At 58.9% G+C, this 18,088-nt stretch overlaps 1 protein-coding gene across 1 annotated transcript; it reads right to left on the bottom strand.

The window, feature by feature from the left end:
- Nucleotides 1-3,371: 3,371 nt before the first annotated feature.
- Nucleotides 3,372-17,468, bottom strand: LOC119696791 (thrombin-like enzyme elegaxobin-1). The gene is made up of 5 exons (XM_038126637.1): nucleotides 17,368-17,468; nucleotides 14,375-14,528; nucleotides 11,900-12,309; nucleotides 8,709-8,845; nucleotides 3,372-3,732 (listed from the first exon to the last, which is right to left on the bottom strand). Exons 1-5 carry the CDS (start codon nucleotides 17,411-17,413, stop codon nucleotides 3,547-3,549), a joined length of 933 nt encoding a protein of 310 aa, XP_037982565.1. The 5' UTR covers nucleotides 17,414-17,468; the 3' UTR covers nucleotides 3,372-3,546.
- Nucleotides 17,469-18,088: the final 620 nt, after the last annotated feature.

The following is an 18,088-nucleotide window of genomic DNA, read 5'->3' as shown; positions in this document are numbered from 1 at the left end:
CAACTGAGGGGCTCCTTGTAACACCTGAGGGTCACCTGGAGGGGCCTGGATGTCACATCAAGACCCCCAAATCCCCCCAAGCCCCTCCCACACAAGGAAAAGTGAGGAAAAAAGGCGGAAAATGGGAATTCTGAGGGGAAAATGGTAGGAAATGAGAAGGGAAAAGGCAGGAAATGTGAGGGGAAAACGGCGGGAAAAGTGAGGGGGAAAAAGCAGGAAAATGAGGGGGGAAAGGCTGGAAAAGTGAGGGAAAAAAAGGTGAGAAACGTGAGGCGAAAATGGGAATTTTGAAGGGAAAAGGGTGGGAAATGTGAGAGGGAAATCGGGGGAAAGTGAGGAAAATGTGAGGGGGAAATGGAAACGTGAGGGGGAAATGGAGGCAAACATGATGGAAAAAGGGTGGGAAACGAGGAGGAAAATGGAGGGAATTGTGAGGGGAAAATGGAGGGAAATATGAGGGAAAAATGGAGGCAAACGTGAGGGGAAAATGGAGGGAAACGTGAGGGGAAAATGGAGGGAATTGTGAGGGGAAAATGGAGGGAAATGTGAGGGAAAAATGGAGGGAAACGTGAGGGGAAAATGGAGGGAATTGTGAGGGGAAAATGGAGGGAAATGTGAGGGAAAAATGGAGGCAAACGTGAGGGGAAAATGGAGGGAATTGTGAGGGGAAAATGGAGGGAAATGTGAGGGAAAAATGGAGGCAAACGTGAGGGGAAAATGGAGGGAAACGTGAGGGGAAAATGGAGGGAAACGTGAGGGGAAAATGGAGGAAAACGTGAGGGGGAAATGGAGGGAAACGTGAGGGGAAAATGGAGGGAAACGTGAGGGGAAAATGGAGGGAAACGTGAGGGGAAAATGGAGGGAAACGTGAGGGGAAAATGGAGGAAAACGTGAGGGGAAAATGGAGGGAAACGTGAGGGGAAAATGGAGGGAAATGTTAGGGGGGAAAAGGCAGGAAAGATGAGGGAGAAAGGTTGGGAATAGTGAGGGGGAAATGGTGGGAAATGTGAGGGGAAAATGGAGGGAAATGTGAGGAAAATGTGAGGGGGAAATGGAAACGTGAGGGGGAAATGGAGGCAAACATGATGGAAAAAGGGTGGGAAACGAGGAGGAAAATGGAGGGAAATGTGAGGGAAAAATGGAGGCAAACGTGAGGGGAAAATGGAGGGAAACGTGAGGGGAAAATGGAGGAAAACGTGAGGGGGAAATGGAGGGAAACGTGAGGGGAAAATGGAGGGAAACGTGAGGGGAAAATGGAGGGAAACGTGAGGGGAAAATGGAGGGAAACGTGAGGGGAAAATGGAGGGAAACGTGAGGGGAAAATGGAGGGAAACGTGAGGGGGAAATGGAGGGAAACGTGAGGGGAAAATGGAGGGAAATGTTAGGGGGGAAAAGGCAGGAAAGATGAGGGAGAAAGGTTGGGAATAGTGAGGGGGAAATGGTGGGAAAAGTGAGGAAAATGTGAGGGAAAAAGTGAGGGATACATGAGGGGGAAATGGAGGGAAATGTGAGGGGAAAATGGAGGGAAATGTGAGGGGAAAATGGAGGGAAATGTGAGGGGGAAATGGAGGGAAATGTGAGGGGGAAATAGAGGCGAACGTGAGGGGAAAATGGAGGGGAAAGTGAGGGGAAAAGGGTGGGAAACATGAGGAGGAAAATGGAGGCAAATGTGAGGGGAAAAGTGAGGAAAACGTGAAGGGAAAATGGAGGGAAATGTGAGGGGCAAAGTGAGGAAAACGTGAAGGGAAAATGGAGGGAAATGTGAGGGGAAAAGTGAGGAAAACGTGAGGCGAAAATGGAGGGAAATGTTAGGGGGGAAAAGGCAGGAAAGATGAGGGAGAAAGGTTGGGAATAGTGAGGGGGAAATGGTGGGAAAAGTGAGGAAAATGTGAGGGAAACATGAGGGGGAAATGGAGGGAAATGTGAGGGGAAAAGTGAGGAAAACGTGAGGCAAAAATGGAGAGAAATTTGAAGGGCAATGGAGGGAAATGTGGGGGGGAAATGGAGGCAAAATTGAGGGGAAAATGGAGGGAAACTTGAGGGGGAAAATGGAAGGAAGTGTGAGGGGGAAATGGAGGGAAATGTGAGGGGAAAAGTGAGGCAAAAATGGAGGCGAAAATCGAGGGAAATGTGAGGGGGAAATGGAGGAAAATGTGAGGGGGAAAATGGAGGCAAACGTGAGGGGGAAATGGAGAGAAATTTGAAGGGCAATGGAGGGAAATGTGGGGGGGAAATGGAGGCAAAATTGAGGGGAAAATGGAGGGAAACTTGAGGGGGAAAATGGAAGGAAGTGTGAGAGGGAAATGGAGGGAAATGTGAGGGGAAAATGGAGGCAAACATGAGAGCAAAATGGAGGAAAATGTGAGGAGAAAATGGAGGGAAACCTGAGGAAAACATGAGGGGAAAATGAGAGATATTTGAGGGGAAAAAAGGGCTGAAACCTGACGGAAAAACGTTCCCAGTTGGCTCCCAGTGCTCCCAGTTCGGCTCTGGGCCGTCCCCAGTGCCACAAATGACGTCACCCCCCTCCCCAGCCAATCAGACAACGCGAAGGGGGTGGAGCCAGACGCTCTCTGAGCTCTGATTGGTCTTTATTGCAAAGGGAGGGGGTCAGCGGTCATTCCGGCCGCCCCGATGACCGCTGGGATCTGAGTGACCACAGGTGACCAGAGGGGGGGTGGGGGCCACAGGAGGGGTCAGGGGTCACAGGATGGATCAGGGGTCACTCAGGGTGGTCAGTGGTCCGTGGGGGTCACAGGAGGGGTCAGGGGTCACTCAGGGTGGTCAGTGGGGGGTCACAGGAGGGGTCAGGGGTCACTCAGGGTGGTCAGTGGGGGTCACAGGCGGGTCAGTGGTCAGTGGGGGTCACAGGAGGGGTCAGGGGTCACTCAGGGTGGTCAGCAGTCAGTGGGGGTCACAGGAGGGGTCAGGGGTCACTCAGGGTGGTCAGCGGTCAGTGGGGAGTCACAGGCGGGGTCAGCGGTCACTCAGTGGGGTCAGTGGTCACTCAGGGGGTCGGTGGTCACTCAGGCGGTCACTCAGTGGTGTCAGCGGTCACTCGGGGTCGCAGGCGTGGTCAGCGGTCACTCGGGGTCGCAGGCGGGGTCAGCGGTCACTCAGTGGGGTCAGCGGTCACTCAGTGGGGTCGGCGGTCACTCAGTGGGGTCAGCGGTCACTCAGTGGGGTCAGCGGTCCCTCAGTGGTGTCAGCGGTCACTCGGGGTCGCAGGCGTGGTCAGCGGTCACTCGGGGTCGCAGGCGGGGTCGGCGGTCACTCAGTGGGGTCAGCGGTCCCTCAGTGGTGTCAGCGGTCACTCGGGGTCGCAGGCGTGGTCAGCGGTCACTCGGGGTCGCAGGCGGGGTCGGTGGTCACTCAGTGGGGTCAGCGGTCACTCAGTGGGGTCAGCGGTCACTCAGTGGGGTCGGTGGTCACTCAGGGGTTCAGCGGTCACTCAGTGGGGTCACAGGCGTGGTCAGCGGTCACTCGGGGTCGCAGGCAGGGTCAGCGGTCACTCAGGGGGTCAGTGGTCACTCAGGGGGTCAGCGGTCACTCGGGGTCGCAGGCAGGGTCAGCGGTCACTCCTCGGGCCCCGATGACCGCCCGGATCCAGGCCAGCGCGGGCTGCACGCGGGCGTAGACGCCCGGCCGGCCGGGCTGGCCGCAGGGGTGCTCGCCCCAGGACACCACGGCCTGGAGCCGGCCCTGGCACAGCAGGGGACCCCCCGAGTCACCCTGGGGACAATGGGGACACTGAGGGGACAATGGGCACAGCAGGGGACCCCCCGAGTCACCCTGGGGACAATGGGGACAATGGGGACACTGAGGGACAGCAGGGGACCCCCAGAGTCACCCTGGGGACAATGGGGACAATGGGGACACTGAGGGACAGCAGGGGACCCCCAGAGTCACCCTGGGGACAATGGGGACAATGGGGACACTGAGGGGACAATGGGCACAGCAGGGACCCCCCGAGTCACCCTGGGGACAGAGGGGACAATGGGGACACTGAGGGGACAATGGGCACAGCAAGGGACCCCCGGAGTCACCCTGGGGACAGAGGGGACACTGAGGGGACACTGAGGGGACAATGGGGACACTGAGGGGACAATGGGGACACTGAGGGACAGCAGGGGACCCCCCGAGTCACCCTGGGGACAGAGGGGACAATGGGGACACTGAGGGGACACTGAGGGGACACTGAGGGGACACTGAGGGGACACTGAGGGGACAATGGGCACAGCAGGGACCCCCCGAGTCACCCTGGGGACACTGAGGGGACACTGAGGGACAGCAGGGAAGCCCCCGAGTCACCCTGGGGACAGAGGGGACACTGAGGGGACACTGAGGGGACAATGGGGACACTGAGGGACACTGAGGGCACAGCAGGGACCCCCCGAGTCACCCTGGGGACAGAGGGGACACTGAGGGGACACTGAGGGGACAATGGGGACACTGAGGGACAGCAGGGGACCCCCCGAGTCACCCTGGGGACAGAGGGGACAATGGGGACACTGAGGGGACAATGGGCACAGCAGGGACCCCCCGAGTCACCCTGGGGACAATGGGGACAATGGGGACACTGAGGGACAGCAGGGGACCCCCCGAGTCACCCTGGGGACAATGGGGACACTGAGGGGACACTGAGGGGACAATGGGCACAGCAGGGACCCCCCGAGTCACCCTGGGGACAATGGGGACACTGAGGGGACAATGGGCACAGCAGGGACCCCCCGAGTCACCCTGGGGACAATGGGGACACTGAGGGGACAATGGGGACACTGAGGGGACACTGAGGGGACAATGGGCACAGCAGGGACCCCCCGAGTCACCCTGGGGACAATGGGGACACTGAGGGGACAATGGGCACAGCAGGGACCCCCCGAGTCACCCTGGGGACAGAGGGGACACTGAGGGGACACTGAGGGGACAATGGGGACACTGAGGGGACACTGAGGGGACACTGAGGGACAGCAGGGGACCCCCCGAGTCACCCTGGGGACAGAGGGGACAATGGGGACACTGAGGGACAATGGGCACAGCAGGGGACCCCCCGAGTCACCCTGGGGACAATGGGGACACTGAGGGGACAATGGGGACAATGGGCACAGCAGGGGACCCCCGGAGTCACCATGGGGACAATGGGGACACTGAGGGGACACTGAGGGACAATGGGGACAGAGGGGACACTGAGGGGACAATGGGCACAGCAGGGACCCCCCGAGTCACCCTGGGGACAATGGGGACACTGAGGGGACAATGGGGACAATGGGGACACTGAGGGGACAATGGGGACACTGAGGGGACAATGGGGACAATGAGCACAGCAGGGGACCCCCCGAGTCACCCTGGGGACAGAGGGGACACTGAGGGGACACTGAGGGGACAATGGGCACAGCAGGGACCCCCCGAGTCACCCTGGGGACAGAGGGGACAATGGAGACACTGAGGGGACACTGAGGGGACACTGAGGGACAGCAGGGGACCCCCCGAGTCACCCTGGGGACAATGGGGACACTGAGGGGACACTGAGGGGACAATGGGGACACTGAGGGGACACTGAGGGGACAAAGGGCACAGCAGGGACCCCCCGAGTCACCCTGGGGACAGAGGGGACAATGGGGACAATGGGGACAGCAGGGGACCCCCCGAGTCACCCTGGGGACAGAGGGGACACTGAGGGGACACTGAGGGGACAATGGGCACAGCAGGGACCCCCCGAGTCACCCTGGGGACAATGGGGACAATGGGGACACTGAGGGGACAATGGGGACACTGAGGGGACACTGAGGGGACAATGGGGACAATGGGGACACTGAGGGGACAATGGGCACAGCAGGGGACCCCCCAAGTCACCCTGGGGACAATGGGGACAATGGGGACACTGAGGGACAGCAGGGGACCCCCCGAGTCACCCTGGGGACAGAGGGGACACTGAGGGGACAATGGGCACAGCAGGGGACCCCCCGAGTCACCCTGGGGACAGAGGGGACAATGGGGACACTGAGGGACAATGGGCACAGCAGGGGACCCCCCGAGTCACCCTGGGGACAATGGGGACAATGAGGGCACACTGAGGGGACAATGGGGACACTGAGGGGACACTGAGGGGACAATGGGGACAGCAGGGGACCCCCCGAGTCACCCTGGGGACAATGGGGACACTGAGGGGACACTGAGGGGACACTGAGGGGACACTGAGGGACAGCAGGGGACCCCCCGAGTCACCCTGGGGACAGAGGGGACACTGAGGGACAATGGGCACAGCAGGGGACCGCCCGAGTCACCCTGGGGACAGAGGGGACAATGGGGACAATGGGGACAGCAGAGGACCCCCCGAGTCACCCTGGGGACAATGGGGACACTGAGGGGACACTGAGGGGACACTGAGGGACAGCAGGGGACCCCCCGAGTCACCCTGGGGACAGAGGGGACACTGAGGGGACAATGGGGACACTGAGGGGACACTGAGGGGACAATGGGCACAGCAGGGGACCCCCCGAGTCACCCTGGGGACAGAGGGGACAATGGGGACACTGAGGGGACCCCCCGAGTCACCCTGGGGACAGAGGGGACAATGGGGACAATGGGGACCCCCGACCCCCCGAGTCACCCTGGGGACAGAGGGGACAATGGGGACACTGAGGGGACCCCCCGAGTCACCCTGGGGACAGAGGGGACAATGGGGACAATGGGGACCCCCGGAGTCACCCTGGGGACACAGGGGACACTGAGGGGACAATGGGGACACTGAGGGACAGCAGGGGACCCCCGGAGTCACCCTGGGGACAGAGGGGACACTGAGGAGACACTGAGGGGACAATGGGCACAGCAGGGGACCCCCGGAGTCACCCTGGGGACAATGGGGACAATGGGGACACTGAGGGACAGCAGGGGACCCCCCGAGTCACCCTGGGGACAGAGGGGACAATGGGGACACTGAGGGGACAGAGGGGACACTGAGGGGACACTGAGGGACAGCAGGGGACCCCCCGAGTCACCCTGGGGACAGAGGGGACACTGAGGGGACACTGAGGGGACAATGGGGACACTGAGGGGACACTGAGGGGACAATGGGGACACTGAGGGACAGCAGGGGACCCCCGGAGTCACCCTGGGGACAATGGGGACACTGAGGGGACACTGAGGGGACAATGGGGACAATGGGGACAGCAGGGGACCCCCCGAGTCACCCTGGGGACAATGGGGACACTGAGGGGACCCCCCGAGTCACCCTGGGGACAGAGGGGACAATGGGGACAATGGGGACAATGGGGACCCCCGGAGTCACCCTGGGGACACAGGGGACACTGAGGGGACAATGGGGACAATGGGGACACTGAGGGGACACTGATGGACAATGGGCACAGCAGGGGACCCCCGGAGTCACCCTGGGGACAGAGGGGACACTGAGGGGACAATGGGGACAATGGGGACACTTAGGGGACACTGAGGGGACAATGGGGACACTGAGGCACAGCAGGGACACTGAGGGGACAGCAGGGACATTGGGGGATTGGGGGCATTGGGAACATTGGGGACACTGGGGACATTGGGGGGATTGGGGACAGGATGGTGGCACCTGGGACAGGTGAGTGGACACAGGTGACAGGGGACACAGGTGACACAGGTGAGGGACACAGGTGACAATGTGACACAGGTGACACCGGTGACAAGGTGACAGGTGACACAGGTGAGGGACACAGGTGACAATGTGACACAGGTGACACAGATGAAACAGGGGACACAGGTGACACAGGTGACACCGGTGACAGGTGACACAGGTGAGGGGACAGAGGTGAACACAGGTGACACAGGTGACACAGGTGACACCGGTGACAAGGTGACAGGGGACACAGGTGAGGGGACAGAGGTGACACAGGTGACACAGGTGACACCGGTGACAAGGTGACAGGGGACACAGGTGAGGGGACAGAGGTGACACAGGTGACACCGGTGACAAGGTGACAGGTGACACAGGTGAGGGGACAGAGGTGACACAGGTGACACAGGTGACACCGGTGACACAGGTGACAGGTGACACAGGTGAGGGGACAGAGGTGACACAGGTGACAGGGTGACAATGGGACACAGGTGACAATGTGCCACAGGGACAGGTGACACAGGTGATGGGACAGAGGGGACACAGGTGACACAGGTGACACACGTGACAAGGACAGGTGACACAGGTGACAGTTACAGGTGACAAGGACAGGTGACAAGGACAGGTGACAGGGTGACACAGGTGACACCAGTGACAAGGACAGGTGACACAGGTGACAGGTACAGGTGACAAGGACAGGTGACAGGGTGACAAGGTGACTCAGGTGACAAGAGCACAGGTGACACAGGTGACAAGGACAGGTGACACAGATGACAGGTACAGGTGACAAGGACAGGTGACACACGTGACACAGGTGACACACGTGACACAGGTGACAATGTGACACAGGTGACACAAGTGACAGGTACAGGTGACAAGGACAGGTGACACACGTGACACAGGTGACACACGTGACACAGGTGACACAAGTGACAGGTACAGGTGACAAGGACAGGTGACAGGGTGACACAGGTGACACACAGGTGACACACAGGTGACACAGGTGACACAGGTGACAGGGTGACACAGGTGACACACAGGTGACACAGGTGACACACAGGTGACAGAGGTGACCCAGGTGACGCGCAGGTGGCAGCGGGGGTCGCACCTGGCAGGAGTCCTTGCCGCCCTCGGGCACACCTGCGCACAGCATGTCCGGCGTCACCTGCGCCCCGTAGGCGTCACGGCAGGCGCTGTCCCCGAGCACGGTGACATTGAGGCACTGCGGCACGTCCGGGTACGACTCTGGGGACACGGACACACCTGGGACACCTGGGACACACCTGGGACACCTGGAGACACCTGAAATACACCTGGGGATACCTGGGACACACCTGGGGACACCTGGGGACACCTGGGGCAGGTGCTGTCCCCAAGCACGGTGACATTGAGGCACTGTGGCACGTCCGGGTACGACTCTGGGGACACGGACACACCTGGGACACCTGGGGACACCTGGGGACAGCTGGGGACACACCTGGGACACACCTGGGGACAGCTGGGGACACACCTGGGACACACCTGGGACACCTGGGGACAGCTGAAATACACCTGGGGATACCTGGGACACACCTGGGGACAGCTGGGGACACATGGGACACACCTGGGGACACCTGGGACACACCTGGGGACAGCTGGGGACACATGGGACACACCTGGGACACACCTGGGACACACCTGGGGACACCTGGGGCAGGTGCTGTCCCCGAGCACGGTGACATTGAGGCACTGCGGCACATCCGGGTACGACTCTGGGGACACGGACACACCTGGGACACCTGGGACACACCTGGGACACCTGGGGACACCTGGGACACACCTGGGGACAGCTGGGGACACCTGGGGCAGGTGCTGTCCCCGAGCACGGTGACATTGAGGCACTGCGGCACGTCCGGGTACGACTCTGGGGACACGGACACACCTGGGACACCTGGGGACAGCTGGGGACAGCTGGGACACCTGGGGACACCTGGGGACACCTGGGGACACCTGCGACACACCTGGGACACACCTGGGACACCTGGGACACACCTGGAGACACCTGGGACACCTGGGGACACCTGGGACACACCTGGGGACAGCTGGGGACACATGGGACACACCTGGGGATACCTGGGACACACCTGGGGACAGCTGGGGACACACCTGGGACACACCTGGGGACACCTGGGACACACCTGGGGATACCTGGGACACACCTGGGACACACCTGGGACACACCTGGGACACACCTGGGGACACCTGGGGCAGGCGCTGTCCCCGAGCACGGTGACATTGAGGCACTGCGGCACGTCCGGGTACGACTCTGGGGACACGGACACACCTGGGACACCTGGGGACACCTGGGGACACCTGGGACACCTGAAATACACCTGGGGATACCTGGGACACACCTGGGGACAGCTGGGGACACATGGGACACACCTGGGAGACACCTGGGGACACCTGGGACACACCTGGGACACACCTGGGGACACCTGGGACACACCTGGGGACACCTGGGGACACCTGGGACACACCTGGGGCAGGTGCTGTCCCCGAGCACGGTGACATTGAGGCACTGCGGCACATCCGGGTACGACTCTGGGGACACGGACACACCTGGGACACCTGGGGACACCTGGGGATACCTGGGATACACCTGGGGACACATGGGACACACCTGGGACACCTGGGGACACCTGGGGATACCTGGGATACACCTGGGGACACATGGGACACACCTGGGGACACCTGGGGACACCTGGGGATACCTGGGATACACCTGGGGACACATGGGACACACCTGGGGACACCTGGGACACACCTGGGGACAGCTGGGGACACATGGGACACACCTGGGGACACCTGGGACACACCTGGGACACCTGAGGATACCTGCGACACACCTGGGACACACCTGGGGACACCTGGGGACACCTGGGGCAGGTGCTGTCCCCGAGCACGGTGACATTGAGGCACTGCGGCACGTCCGGGTACGACTCTGGGGACACGGACACACCTGGGACACCTGGGGACAGCTGGGACACACCTGGGGACAGCTGGGGACACACCTGGGCACACCTGGGACACACCTGGGGACACCTGGGAGACACCTAGGGACACCTGGGACACTCCTGGGACACCTGGGCACACCTGGGAATACCTGGGACACACCTGGGGACACCTGGGACACACCTAGGACAGATGGCACCACCTGGGGACAGAGCTGGGACAGGTGGCACTACCTGGAGATACACCTGGGATACACCTGGGGGCACCTGGGGACACCTGGGGACACCTGCAGACAGCTGGGACACACCTGGGACTGGGGTAGGGACACTGGGGACACACATGGGACACCTCCCAGTCCCCTCCCAGTCCAAACCAGTATAAACCAGTTCCCCCCAATCCCTTCCCAGTATAAACCAGTCCCTCCCAGTCCCATCCCAGTCCCTCCCAGTATAAACCAGTCCCTCCCAGTGTCTCCCAGTTCCCTCCCAGTCCCTCCCAATCCCCTCCCAGTGCCTCCCAGTATAAACCAGTCCCCCCAAATCCCCTCCCAGTCCATCCCAGTCCCCCCCAGTTCCCTCCCAGTTCCCTTCCAGTTCCCTCCCAGTGCCTCCCAGTATAAACCAGTCCCTCCCAGTATAAACCAGTCCCCCCCAAATCCCCTCCCAGTCCCCTCCCAGTGCCTCCCAGTTCCCTTCCAGTCCCTCCCAGTATAAACCAGTCCTTCCCAGTCCCCTCCCAGTGCCTCCCAGTATAAACCAGTCCCCCCCAGTTCCCTCCCAGTTTCCTCCCAGTATAAACCAGTCCACCCAAATCCCCTCCCAGTGCCTCCCAGTGACTCCCAGTCCATCCCAGTCCCCCCCAAATCCCCTCCCAGTCCCTCCCAGTGCCTCCCAGTATAAACCAGTCCCTCCCAGTATAAACCAGTTCCCCCAATCCCCTCCCAGTTCCCTCCCAGTGCCTCCCAGTCCATCCCAGTCCCCCCCAGTCCCTCCCAGTATAAACCAGTCCCCCCCAATCCCCTCCCAGTTTCCTCCCAGTTCCCTCCCAGTGCCTCCCAGTATAAACCAGTCCACCCAAATCCCCTCCCAGTTCCCTCCCAGTCCCCCCAAATCCCCTCCCAGTGCCTCCCAGTGACTCCCAGTCCATCCCAGTCCCCCCCAAATCCCCTCCCAGTGCCTCCCAGTATAAACCAGTCCCCCCCAAATCCCCTCCCAGTGCCTCCCAGTATAAACCAGTCCCCCCCCAAATCCCCTCCCAGTCCCTCCCAGTCCCTCCCAGTGCCTCCCAGTATATCCCAGTGCGTACCCTCGGGGCTGCTGGTGCTGCCCCAGCCCATCACGGTGCAGGTGGAGCCGGGGGTGGGCGGGGCCTGGGGCAGGGGGAGGGGCCTCACCTGCGGCCCGCAGGTAAAGGGCGGCTCCACCCGCAGCAGCATCAGGTCGTGGGAGCGGCCGGAACTGCCGAGGAGATCCCCGAGGAGATCCCCGGAAAAATTCCCGGCATTCCCGAAAATCCCGGATTTGGCGGGAAAGCCGCCGGATTTGGCGGGAAAGCCGCCGGATTTGGCGGGAAAGCCCCCGGATTTGGCGGGCTCGGGGCCGTTTCCCGCGGCCTTGCCGAAGTCCGGGTGCACCACGAGCTCCACGGCGGCGGCGAACTGCTCGTGGCCGCTCACCTGCGCCAGGCTGTGCTCACCTGCGCGCACCTGCAGGTGGCTGGGGGGGGACAGAGAGCGGTCCCAGTTCAAACCAGTTCAAACCAGTTCAGACCAGTTCAACCAGTAAGCTGAGAAATCCCAGAAATCCCAGGTATTCCCCACACCTGCGCTCACCTGAGCTCACCTGCGCTCACCTGCGCCAGGCTGTGCTCACCTGCGCGCACCTGCAGGTGGCTGGGGGGCGGGAGAGCGTTCCCAGTTCAAACCAGTTCAAACCAGTTCAGACCAGTTCAACCAGTAAGCTCAGAAATCCCAGAAATCCCAGTTATTCCTCAGACCTGAGCTCACCTGAGCTCACCTGAGCTCACCTGTGCCAGGCTGTGCTCACCTGCAGGTGGCTGGGGGGGCGGGAGAGCGTTCCCAGTTCAAACCAGTTCAAACCAGTTCATCCCAGTTCAACCAGTAAGCTCAAAAATCCCAGTTATTCCCAACACCTGAGCTCACCTGTGCTCACCTGCGCGCACCTGCAGGTGGCTGGGGGGGACAGAGAGCGGTCCCAGTTCAAACCAGTTCAAACCAGTTCAGACCAGTTCAACCAGTAAGCTCAGAAATCCCAGAAATCCCAGTTACTCCCCACACCTGAGCTCACCTGAGCTCACCTGAGCTCACCTGGATGTGGCTGGGAAGCGTTCCCAGTTCAAACCAGTAACTCCAAATCCATCCCAGTCCATCCCAGTTCCCCTCCAGTATAAACCAGTGACCCCAAATCCCCTCCCAGTTCCCCCCCAATGCCCTCCCAGTGCTCCCAGTTTGACCCCAGTGGCTCCAAGTGGCTCCCGGTCCCTCCCAGTGCTCCCAGTTCCCTCCCAGTTTGCTCCCAGTCCCTCCCAGTGCTCCCAGTTTGCTCCCAATCCCCTCCCAGTCCATCCCAGTCCCCCACAATCCCTTCCAGTCCCTCCCAGTCCATCCCAGTGCTCCCAGTTTGCTCCCAGTCCCTCCCAGTCCCCTCCCAGACCCCCAATCCCTTCCCAGTCGCTCCCAGTCCCTCCCAGTCCCTCCCAGTCCCCTCCCAATCCCCCCCAGTCCCCTCCCAGTGCTCCCAGTTTGCTCTCAATCCCCTCCCAGTTTGATCCCAGTCCCTCCCAGTGCCCTCCCAGTCCCCCCCAGTTCATTCCCAGTGCTCCCAGTTCGGACCTGGCCCGGCAGTGGGCGGCGCTCAGCACCCACCGGGGGCTCAGCAGGGCCCCCCCAGTCCCCCCCAGTCCCTCCCAGTTCATTCCCAGTGCTCCCAGTTCGGACCTGGCCTGGCAGTGGGCGGCGCTCAGCACCCACTGGGGGCTCAGCAGGGCCCCCCCAGTCCCTCCCAGTGCTCCCAGTTTGCTCCCAGTTTGCTCCCAGTCCCTCCCAGTCCCCTCCCAGATCCCCCAATCCCTTCCCAGTCCCTCCCAGTTTGCTCCCAGTCCCTCCCAGTGCTCCCAGTTTGCTCTCAATCCCCTCCCAGTTTGATCCCAGTCCCTCCCAGTGCTCCCAGTTCATTCCCAGTTCGGACCTGGCCCGGCAGTGGGCGGCGCTCAGCACCCACTGGGGGCTCAGCAGGGCCCCCCCAGTCCCTCCCAGTGCTCCCAGTTCATTCCCAGTTCGGACCTGGCGTGGCAGTGGGCGGCGCTCAGCACCCACTGGGGGCTCAGCAGGGCCCCCCCAGTCCCTCCCAGTGCTCCCAGTTCATTCCCAGTGCTCCCAGTTCGGACCTGGCCTGGCAGTGGGCGGCGCTCAGCACCCACTGGGGGCTCAGCAGGGCCCCCCCAGTCCCTCCCAGTCCCTCCCAGTGCTCCCAGTTTGGTCCCAGTTCAGACCTGGCCTGGCAGTGGGCGGCGCTCAGCACCCACCGGGGGCTCAGCAGGGCCCCCCCAGTCCCTCCCAGTGCTCCCAGTTCATTCCCAGTGCTCCCAGTTCGGACCTGGCCTGGCAGTGGGCGGCGCTCAGCACCCACTGGGGGCTCAGCAGGGCCCCCCCAGTCCCTCCCAGTGCTCCCAGTTTGCTCTCAATCCCCTCCCAGTTTGATCCCAGTCCCTCCCAGTGCTCCCATTCCCTCCCAGTGCTCCCAGTTTGATCCCAGTTCGGACCTGGCCTGGCAGTGGGCGGCGCTCAGCACCCACTGGGGGCTCAGCAGGGCCCCCCCGCAGACGAACTGGTCGAACTGGAAGAGCCGCACCAGCCCCGCGTGCGCCCGCGGGGGGCACTCGGAGCCCCCCAAAATCCGCCCGGGGTGGGGCCAGGCTGGGGGAGAGGGGTGGGGGCGGGTCAGAATTCCCAAAATTCCCGAAATTCCAAAAAAATCCCGAAAATCCCGCGAAATTCCCGGCATTTTCCCCCCGGGATTCCCCAGAATTATCCCGAAAATTCCACCCGGAAATTCCGCCCAAAAATTCCGCCCAAAAATTCCACCCGAAAATTCCCCAAAATTCCACCCGAAAATTCCCTAAAATTCCACCCCAAATTCCCAACATTTTCCCCGGAATTTCCCAAATTATCCCCAAATTTCTGAAAAACTCCACCCGAAAATTTCCCCAAAATTCCACCCGAAAATTCCGCCCAAAAATTCCACCTGAAAATTCCACCCAAAAACTTCCACCCGAAAATTCCCAAAAATCCCCTGAAATTCCCAACATTTTCCCCCTGAATTCCCAAAATTATCCCAAAATTTCCAAAAATTACACCTGAAAATTACACCCAAAAATTCCGCCTGAAATTCCCCCAAAAATTCCCCAAAATTCCACCCGAAAATTCCCCAAAATTCCACCCAAAAATTTCCCCAAAATTCCACCCAGAAATTCCCCAAAATCTCCCGAAATTCCCAACATTTTCCCCGGAATTCCCCAAATTATTCCCAAATTTCCAAAAACTTCCACCCGAAAATTCCCAAAAATCCCCTGAAATTCCCAACATTTTCCCCCTGAATTCCCAAAATTATCCCAAAATTTCCAAAAATTACACCCGAAAATTACACCCAAAAATTCCGCCTGAAATTCCCCCAAAAATTCCCCAAAATTCCACCCAAAAATTTCCCCAAAATTCCACCCAAAAATTCCACCCAGAAATTCCCCAAAATCTCCCGAAATTCCCAACATTTCCCCCGGAATTCCCCAAATTATCCCCAAATTTCCAAAAATTCCACCCGAAAATTCCCCAAAATTCCACCCAAAAATTCCACCCGAAAATTCCCTAAAATTCCACCTGAAAAGTCCCCAAAATCCCCCGAAATTCCCAACATTTTCCCCCGGAATTCCCCAAATTATCCCCAAATTCCCCAAAATTCCACCCGAAAATTCCCCAAAATTCCACCCGAAAATTCCCCAAAATTCCCAGAATTTCACCCCAAAATTCAAAATAGATTCCCAAAATTCCCTCCCCCGAAATTCTCAACATTTCCACCCAAAACTTCCTGAAATGTCCCGGAAAATTCCACCCCGAAATTCCCAAAAATCCCCCAAATTCCCCCTAAACCCCCCCAAATTTTTCTTTAAATCCCCCAATTTTGCCCCAAATCCCCGAAACCCCCAAAATTTTCTTTTAAATCCCCCAAATTTCCTCCCAAATCCCCCAAATTCTTCAAAATTTCCCCCCAAATCCCCCAAAACTTCCCCTAAAATCCCCCAATTCCCCCCAACCCCCCCAAATTTTCCTTAAATTCTTCCAAATTTCCCTAAAAATCCCCCCAAATCCCTCAAATTTCTGCCTAAATTTCCCTCTAAATCCCCCAAATTTTCACCAAGATCCCTCAAATTTCTACTTAAATCTCCCAAATTCCCACTAAACCCCCCAAATTTTCCTTAAATTCCCCCAAATTTTCCTCCAAATCCCTCAAATTCCCCCAAAATTCCCCCAAATTTTCCCCGAATCCCCCAAAATGCCCCAATTTTCCCCAAAATTCCCCAAAATTTTCCCCAAATCCCCTCAAAAGGCCCCAAAATTCCCCAACCCCCCCCCAAATTTCCTTCAAATCCCCCAAATTTTGCCCAAAATCCCCTAAAAGCTCCCCAAACCCCCCAAATCTTCTTTAAAATCCTCACATTTTTCCCTCACCCCCCCAATTTTCCCCCCAAATCCCTCAAATTTTCCTTCAATTTTCCCAAATTTTCCCCCAAATGCCTCAAATTTCCCCTAAAATCCCCCAATTTCGCCCAACCCCCCCAAATTTCCCCTAAATTCCCCCAATTCCCTGCAAAATCCCTCAAATTTCTGCCTAAACCCTGCAAATCTGCTCCAAAACCCCTCAAATTCCTCGAAACTTCTCCTAAAACCCCCCCAATTTCACCCAAATCCCCCAAATTTCCCCCCAAATCCCCCAGTTTTCCCCCAAATCCCCCAATTTGCCCCCCAAATCCCCCAATTTTTCCCCCAAATCCCCCAAATTTCCCCCAAATCCCCCAATTTTTCCCGAAAATCCCCCAAATTTCCCCCCAAATCCCCCAACTTTCCCCAAAAATCACCCAATTTGACCCAAAAATCCCCCAATTTGCCTCAAAATCCCCCAAATTTCCCCCCAAATCCCCCATTTTTTCCCCCAAATCCCCCAATTTGCCCCCCCAAATCCCTCAAAATTCCCCAATTTGCCCCCCAAATCCCCCAAATTGCCCCCCAAAATCCCCCCAAATCCCCCAAATTTCCCCAAAAATCCCCCAATTTGCCCCCCAAATCCCCCAATTTTCCCCCCAAATCCCCCATATTTCCCCTAAATTCCCCCAAATTTCCCTTAAAATCCCCCAATTTTCCCCCAAATCCCCCAATTTTGGCCCAAAAATTCCCCAATTTGCCCCCCAAAATCCCTCAAAATTCCCCCAATTCCTCCAGATTTCCCCCAAAATCCCCCAATTTGACCCCCAAATCCCCCAAATTTCCCCCCAAACCCCCCAATTTTTCCCCCAAATCCCCCAATTTTCCCCAAATTCCCCCAAATTTCCCCCAAATTCCCCCAACTTTCCCCAAAAATCCCCCAATTTGACCCCCAAATCCCCCAAATTTCCCCCCAAATCCCTCCAATTCCTCAGAATTTTTCCCGAAATGCCCCAAATTCTCCCAAATCCCCCCGAATTCCCCCAGCCCGGGGGGCCCTCACCGGGGGGCAGCAGCAGCAGGAGGAGGGCGAGGCCGAGGGGCTCCATGCTGGGGGAGGGGCGCGAGCGGGGCTGGTTTTGGGGGGCGCCGCGTGACCCCCGTAATTAAAGCGAGGCCTCGTTAATGATTAATTCATTAATCGGCCCCTCCCCCACCCCCCTGGGGCGGTGCCGGCGCAGGTGGGGCCTTCCCACCCCTCCCCCACCCCGGGAAAAGCCGATTTTGGGGGGGGTTTGGGGGATTTGGGGGGGATTTTGGGAGAATTTCAGGAGGATTTTGGGAGATTTAGGGAAATCCCCTCAAATCGCCCCCAAAATTCTCCCCCCAAATTCCTCTAAATCTCCCCAAAAATTCCCTCAAACTCCAAAAAAAAATTCCTTCCCAAATTCCCTCAGAACCTCCCCAAAATCCCTTCAAATTCCCTCCCCAATTCCCCCCAAAATCTTCTCAAATTCCCCCCAAAATCCCCCCAAAATCTCTTCAAATTCCCCCCAAAATCCCCCCAAAATCTTCTCAAATTCCTTCCCAAAATCCCCCCAAAATCTCTTCAAATTCCCTCCCAAAACTCCCCCAAAATTCCCATGGAATCTCCCCAAAATTTCATCGAAATCTCCCCAAAATTCCCTCAAAATCCCCCCAAAATTCCCTCAAATTCCCCCCAGAATTCCCTCGGAATCTCCTCAAAAATCCCACAAATTCTCCCCAAATTCCCCTTAAATTCC

Source organism: Motacilla alba, unplaced genomic scaffold, assembly GCF_015832195.1.
Source record: "Motacilla alba alba isolate MOTALB_02 unplaced genomic scaffold, Motacilla_alba_V1.0_pri HiC_scaffold_35, whole genome shotgun sequence".
NCBI lineage: Eukaryota > Metazoa > Chordata > Aves > Passeriformes > Motacillidae > Motacilla > Motacilla alba.
Note: the sequence above shows the minus strand (reverse complement) of the source record. Positions and strands in the feature narration are given on the sequence as shown.

Bases quoted from the DNA above. Each gene is read 5' to 3' on its own strand.
- LOC119696791 (XM_038126637.1), bottom strand. From the start codon at position 17,413: ATGGAGCCCCTCGGCCTCGCCCTCCTCCTGCTGCTGCTGCCCCCCG. The intron at 12,310-14,374 runs GTCCGAACTGGG...GTCCCCCCCCAG, and splicing joins GCCGCCCACTGCCAGGCCAG to CCACCTGCAGGTGCGCGCAG. The intron at 8,846-11,899 runs GTACGCACTGGG...CCGTGTCCCCAG, and splicing joins CAGCACCAGCAGCCCCGAGG to AGTCGTACCCGGACGTGCCG.